We start from the raw sequence: 7,681 nt of genomic DNA on the forward strand, positions 1-7,681 counted from the left end.
TCTATTTTTAGTCGTCACATGGGACGAGAAAGTCAACGTAATGCACTTTTTTTTTTTCAAGTAGAAAAATTTTCGTGGCACAGAAAATAATGTGATAAAAATTTGAAAATAAAAGGAAAGTATACGCGAAAATAACGTCCAAATTATTATAATAAGATTACTTAGTATCTCTTTGAAGAAAAAAGAGATTAAATTATAATTTTAATGTTTCATTATTATTTTTATCTAACCTTGGTCTTTATATTACACAATATTACTGACATGACACGATATTACACAATATTATTCATAATATTTTTTATTTCAATCAATAAAGCTTATTTTATCTAGTTATATTTATAATTATATATCTACAACTATATTCATATTTTGCTTTTTCAATTTTAACTTTTTAAATTTAATAATTTATAAATATTTAAAAAATACATATATACAAATGCGAAAAACACTGTATTTACTTAATGGTAATAATAATAATAATAATAATAATAATAATAATAATAATAATAATTCTAAAATCATTCCATGATTTCTTTTTAATTAATTGGCCAGACATAAAGTTCTAAGAATAATTCTGAATCAGAATTTTAAATAAGGAATGTAAAATTGAAAGATACTTGATACGCTTAAAGATATTTATTGTTTATGGCATCATTTATATATTTTAATTCTAGTTATGGAAAAATATGCATTTATCCATGCAACAAACTGATATATTAAAAGTATATTAAAGAAGATAATGAAATGGGTAAATAATATATATTTAATATCTTTTGTTTATACATTATTTAAAAAATAAGAAATAAGATTTGCTTAATTATAGTGATTATATACATTAATTGTTTAGATACTAATAGAGTGTAGTGTATTAACTGTACAAGTAACAGATAGAGTATATATTGAGAGGAGTAAAAATAGAAGAAAAGTAAGATAGGAATCGTATCATAATTTGTTTTGATTTGATAATAGAAAAGATGCATCTAATCTAAAATCCAAAATAAATTCAAATCTGGTGCGTAGAGACAAATCCATGAACTAAATCATTTAAAAACCAAGTGGAAGACTCACAGTACCTTTCTCTCAAATATTCTATTCACTAATTTTTTTGCTCTCTTCTGTGTCGGCTATATATCGGCGTTTGTATCTGCATCTGCATCTGTTCCTATTCACACAGAAAGCGTTAGTTTCGTTCCGTTACGTTACTCATTGTCTTCGATTTTCTGATCTGCACTTTCGATCTGTTCGCTCACGCCTGATCCGGCTCTGCATCTCCGTAAGCCAATCCGATTCCGCCATTGCGATTTGATCCACATTGGATCCGTTTGTTTCTGCGCAATTTCGCGTGTGTAGCTGTTTCCGCTGATTTGAATTTTGATTTTGACGTTAATGTTGCAGGGAGCACAATGACGGAGGAGCAGGTGGTGAATGTGAGCGGCGAAGAAGGCAATTCTGTCGACGATCACCGCGGCGTAAAAGTCAAGGGAGTTGCACACACTGTGGATGGCGATTTGGATCTCGCCGCCGGCGGAGCTGCGTCGGAGGAATTGGCGGTGAAAAATTGCAAGGATGCAGAGGCTAACGGTACGGCGGAGGAAGCTTCTGAAAAGGACGGTGAATTGAAACGTGTGGACAGTGAAGGCGGCGCGGGATCCGTCCGGAACGGTGTCCTAGAGAATGAGACTCATGCTGCGGATGAGCTAGTTGCGGATCACGAGGAATATGTTGTTGTCGGTGTCTCGGACGTTCAAAACAGTGTCGCTGCAGAGGGCGAGATTGTCGGTGATGCGAATGGGAACGTGAATGAAGTTGAGGAATGTGAACTTTTGGATCGTGAGGAGGTTTCTGGAGATGAAAACGGTGTCGTTGTGAATGTAGTGGAGGGAGATACTGACGTGAATCAAGGTGATCGTGACTTCGAATGTGTTGAAGTTCACAATGATGCCGTGGTGGACGGAGCTGCGGAGGAAGTAACTGCTGCTGATGCGAATGGTGTAGATGACTTGCAGGTACGAAGCGAGTAACAGTGCAATTGTTCTCTAAATTTTTTAATTTGCAGTATTTTTTTCTCAAGCTTAATTTTGTTTAGTCATTGAAATTACTATCTTAAATTACAAAAATCTCTTATTTTGTGCGTGAATTAGTTTCAGTCCCCAATTAGTCTTAAATTGTTGTGTGAAATTGAAGTCCTTAAGATGACCAGTCGAAGTCATTTTAGTTGTTGAAGTTGTGTAAATAAGGATTAAAATTACCCATGTTTTTTGTCAATTTAGAGATTGAAATAATGCATGCATTTGTTTTTTTAATTTCAATGACCAATTTTCTAAGGTAAATGATTCAGGCGGTAGTATGGTTAATTTTAGTCTGTTTGTTTTCTTAATCTATTGTCTTCTAACGTGCAGAGTAAAAGTGAGTCTATCTCTGATAAAGATGTGGATAAAAGTGGGGAAATTGAAAATGTTGTTAGTGCAGATGTCTTGGATGAGAAGGACATTGTAACTAACGAAAATCATGATATGGAAGAAGTCACCGAGAGGAATGGGGTTCCAGTTGATGTTGGTGGCGTCTCGGGTACTACAGATGTGAAGGAATGCGAACCTGAAGATGTTGGAAATAGTTCAGAGACTGGGCAGATTGAGTCTGTCTCTGGTTTGGCAGAGTCAGAGCAGGAGCCTAGTGAGTGCACTGAGGAGAATGAGATTGTTGTTGAAGGTGATTCAGGCAGTAAGCTGGAGAGGTCTGAGGAGGAAGCAGGAAGTGTACTAGTTCATAAAGGAGAAAGTACGACAGCCTTAAACAGAACAGATATAAATGGAGATGGTGATGTTGAGTCTGATATTGCAGTGGAGAGCACATCTGAACCTTCTGTTATTGATTGTGAGATGAAAAGCGATGGTGAACTTAATGTTCATGTACAAGAGATGAAAAATGCTGCAGAACATAGTGAAGCTGGAACTTCAAATGGTGCAGTGCAGGGTGAAAGTAAACCTTCACTTGTGTCTGAGATGGAAAACAGTACAGAAGAGGTTGAGGCTGAACCTTCAAACTTTGCAGTGGAGGCTGAAGCTAAACCTTCAAATGGTGCAGTGGAGAGGGAAGTTGAACCTTCAAATGGTGCAGGGGAGAGGGAAGTTGAATCTTCAAATGGTGCGGTGGAGACTGGAATTGAACCTTCGAATGGTGAAGTTGAGTGTCTGGCTGATCCTTCAATTGGTGCAGTTGAGAGCGAAGCTGAGTCATCAAATGGGGCTCTTAAGAGTGTAGCTGAATCTTCAAATGGTGCAGTTGAGGGTGAAGCTGAATCTTCAAATGGTGCAGTTGTGAGGGAAATCAAGGCATTAAATGGTGCAGTTGAGATTGTAGCTGAACCTTCGAATGGTACAGTTGAGGGTGAAGCTGAACCTTCAAACGGCGAAGTTGTGAGTGAAGCTGAGCTATCAAATGGTGCAGTTGAGGTTGAAGCTGAATCTTCAACTGTGAATGAAGCTGAGCCATCAAATGGTGCAGTTGAGTCTTCAAATGGTGAAGTTCAGTGTGAAGTTGAACCTTCAAGTGAGGCAGTTGAGAGTCAAACTGAGCCTTCAAATGGTGCAGTTGAGAGGGAAGTTGAACTTTCAAATGGTGAAATGCAGAGTGAAGCTGAACCTTCAGATAGGGAAGAGGATAGGGAAGCTGAACCTTCAGATGGTGCAATGGAGAGGCAAGCAGAACCTTCAAACAGTGCAGCGGAGAGAGAAGCTGAACCTTCAAATGGCGTACTTGAGAGTGAAGTTCAACCTTTAACTGGTGCAGTGGAGAGTGAAGCCGAACCTTTAACTGGTACAGTGAAGAGTGAAGCTGAACCTTTAACTGGTGCAGTGGAGAGAGAAGTTGAACTTTCAAATGTGTCACTCGAGAGAGAAGCTAAACCTTCAGATGGTGTAGTTGGGAGTGAAGCTGAACCTTCAAATGGTGAAGTGGAGTGTGAAGCTAAACCTTCCAATGGTGTAGTTGAGAGTGAAGTGGAACCCTCAACTGGTGAAGTTGAGAGTGAAGCTAAACCCTCAACTGGTGTAGTTGAGAGTGAAGCTAAACCTTCAAACGGTGTAGTTGAGAGTGAAGCTAAGCCTTCAAATGGTGTAGTAGAGAGTGAAAGTGAATCTTCTGTTGATTTGCGTGAGATGAAAAACAATGCAGTGAATAGTGAAGCTGAACTTTCAACTGGTGCAATGAAGAGTGAAACTGAATCTTCTGCTGTATCTGAGATTACAAGTTATCCATTGGAGAGTGAAGATGAACATTCAAAGGGGGCAGTGGAGAGTGAAGCTCAACCTGTAGTTGAAGGTGAAGGCAGCAATCAAAGAGATGAAGACACAAGACCTGCCTTGGATGCTTCGGATGTACAGAATGTGGGTGCAGAGATAGTGAAAAAGCCATTCTTCTATTTGATCAGGGTTCCCAGATATGATGATGATGAAAACATTAAAGAGCAGATAGAAAAAACTCTTCGCCAAGTAGAAGAGAAGACTAAAATTCGAGATTCTATTCGAGCTGAAAGCCAGACTATAAAGGTAAATATAATTTTGAAGGCGGCATAAAAGAAACTTTTATGTACTGTATAAGTTTGAGACCAACCTTTGTAATTTTTTTTAATGCTGCTATGAGCAGGCCCGTTGTAAGGATTGCGACCAAGAAGTTAAGGCTGCAATAGCAGCCCAAAGAGCTGCTCGGGACCAGCTCAAATCCAAACGCCAGGAGATGGATTCGGTTCAATCCAAAATGAACAGATTAAACAATGCAATTTCTGTTGGGGATATAGATGGCAAGGTATGCTTTTAATTTTCTTCCGGAGATATTTATGAGGACTTGATTGTTCTGCCTGTTTTGTTGTGCTTACTTTTCTAATTTACTTGCAGATAAGAAACATGGAACACATGATCCAGCATGAAACTTTGCCTTTGAATGAAGAAAAGCAATTGATACGCCAAATCAAACAATTGAAGCAAAATCGAGAGGAGCTGTCTTCTAATATGAGAAAGCAGGATCAATCACAACAATCTCTAGACCACAAGGAGGGCAATATTGAAGAGCACTCTAAGGTACCATATGCAAGCTTCTCTTTGTTATATTTTCTGAATTAATATCTGATTGCATTTTCCAGGTACTATCGGTATCAAATATGGCTTTTAGAGATTTTTAATATCTTTGTTATATTTCTGATATGTAATATTTCACTATTTTCAGCATTTACAGCTTCTGAAGAAGGAAATGGAAGTGCTTAGAAATAATGTTCTGAAGTTAGATACGGCAACTAAAGACGCAAAGAAGAAATATAATAATGAATATGATAAGCTGAATGAGTTGATTGCTCAGTTTAGGGCAGCTGATGAAGTTCGTCAAGAGGCATATGCTAAGTCAGTGGCTTTGAAAAAACAATTGCATGAGAAGGTTTCGTTGTTCTATGCTTCCCACCTCATTCCTTTTTCTTTTGTTTTTTTTTTTAGACAAAAATCAATTCAAATGCCATGCAGAAATATTGACGCTAGTTCTGAACTGATAATGCAGGGCAAAAATTTCTGGGATTACAGAAAAGCTGCAAATAAAGCTCAGGAACTAGCAGCGGGAGGGAAAAAAGAGGAACTACAATGCTTCTGTGTTGATCAGGTGATCCTTTTAGACATTAAATGAAGAGAGAGATTATCATTTTTCATTTATGCACTCTATTAGGCAAATAGATTGAATTCAACGCTCACCTTTGATAACTTTAGGTCGAGAGAATTATGGAGCTATGGAACAAAAATGACGATTTCAGAAGGGACTATGTCCGATGCAACACTAGGAGTACACTTAGGAGACTCCAAACCCTAGATGGCCGATCACTTGGTCCTGATGAAGAACCGCCTGTAATTCCTAATGCCATAACTGTAAGAGCTTCCAAAAATATTTCCGTGGTCTCGCAGTCAACTCTGGAACAAGAAAAGAAACCCCCCTCAACAGAATCTGTTATTATAAAGAATGAACCTGTTTCGAAGGTTGTAGTGCAAAGAACTGAGACTAGTCAGACAACTAAAGCTAAAAATCCTACCAAGCCTTCTCTCTTAGAGAAACCTGTTGCCCGTTGGGGTGATGAGTCTGATGAAGAAGTTAAAAAAGAACCTGTGAGAACAAAGGAGGAAGAGGAACTGTTACTGAAAGCTGAAAAGGCAAGGAAGGAGGAAGAGGAGGCAATGTTGAAGGAAAAGCGGAGGCTAGAGGAGATTGAGAAAGCTAAGGAGGCCCAGCAGAGGAAAAAGCGTAATGCAGAGAAGGCTCAACAAAGGGCTGCCTTAAAGGCACAAAAAGAAGCTGAACTGAAAGAGAAGGTAACTATAACACATAGCATTTGTGACTTAAAAGAAAATAGATGGAATCGTTACATATCTGAACAGTGGAATGAAAGTTTTATTCCTCGTTCCTTTTAATTCATTGCAATTCTTTCCATTATCCAAAATCAACCTTAATCATTTCCATGTTCTTCTAATTCTTCAACTAAATAACCATATGCGTGTTTGGAGCAGGAAAGGGAAAAGAGGGCAAGGAAGAAGGAAAGAAGAAAGGCCGCTTCTGCTGTCACTGCAGAGAATACAGAACAAGAATCTGCTCCTACCTCAGAAATTCTAACAAGAAGTATGGAAGAACATGACCAGAGTGAGAAAGCAGCTGAGCTAACAAAAAAGCCGCAGAAACCATCTCAATTCACGAAGCAGACCAAGCCAAAATCTGTACCCCTGGCTCTCCGCAACCGGGGAAAGAGACGAATTCAACCATGGATGTGGATTCTAATTGCAGTTATAGTTGCTGTTGCCTTGTTTTATGTGGGCAATAGCAGCGTCCTGAGATCTTCACTTCAAGGCTTTGGTTTCTGAAGACACTCCAGAGCAATCACTAGGTGCGCGCGTCGGGGATGTTACCCTTACATATATTTATTACATACATACATATAGATGCAATTTTTTCTTGCCCTTGCAATTTTTTCCTGCTAGTTTTGGTCTATAGTCATTATTTTCTTCATATTGAGATTTTTACTTTTTACTTTGGGATGTGTTGTGATTGCCGAATGCTTCTGCCACCAATTATGAGAATAATAAATTATTGTGATTGTGCCCTTAATTTATTTAAAATATATTCGCTGCTATTTATAATATATTCTTCTAGTTTTCTCTCTATTGTGGCTATTTCATTCAGTGTGCTTTTGTTTGAATACCATACAGAAATACTATATTTTTACTAATCCTCCTATTATTATTTTATAAAAGAGGCATTAATTAAAATAAAAAACAATGTCTTGAAAATATGAAGTGGGTTTAGGGTTAACAAGTATTTTACTACGACAAAACTCTAGGTTATCCTTAGTACCTTGAACATAGCTTTGCAATAAAATTGGCCCGAGTGCGACTCGTTGCTTGCAGTTCATCATGTTTCCAATTGGACCATTTGAGAACATCAAGTTGAATAAACTTCTTAACGTAGTACTTAAGTCTAGAAATTCTTTCACACAAACTTGAAACTTGTGGTTTGGTATATTGTTTGTGATCAAGTTATGTAAAAATTACGGTGAGAGACTTTTGCATGTTTCCCATTATGGGAAAGTTTTCTTTAACTAGTTAGATCTTTTTAATTTTGATTTGAAGGCCGAAATCTTTTTCTTGTTATGATCTTTCCTTTG

At 37.8% G+C, this 7,681-nt stretch overlaps 1 protein-coding gene across 1 annotated transcript; it reads left to right on the top strand.

The window, feature by feature from the left end:
* The first annotated feature begins 1,038 nt into the window (after nt 1-1,038).
* LOC114174268 (plectin) lies at nt 1,039-7,159 on the top strand. Its single transcript, XM_028059080.1, has 9 exons — nt 1,039-1,273; nt 1,396-2,006; nt 2,400-4,547; nt 4,645-4,803; nt 4,893-5,075; nt 5,221-5,424; nt 5,542-5,640; nt 5,745-6,338; nt 6,534-7,159. The coding sequence occupies exons 2-9, from the start codon at nt 1,404-1,406 to the stop codon at nt 6,879-6,881; spliced, it is 4,338 nt and encodes a 1,445-aa protein (XP_027914881.1). The 5' UTR covers nt 1,039-1,273; nt 1,396-1,403; the 3' UTR covers nt 6,882-7,159.
* Nucleotides 7,160-7,681: the final 522 nt, after the last annotated feature.

Source organism: Vigna unguiculata, chromosome 2 (genome assembly GCF_004118075.2).
Source record: "Vigna unguiculata cultivar IT97K-499-35 chromosome 2, ASM411807v1, whole genome shotgun sequence".
Lineage (NCBI taxonomy): Eukaryota > Viridiplantae > Streptophyta > Magnoliopsida > Fabales > Fabaceae > Vigna > Vigna unguiculata.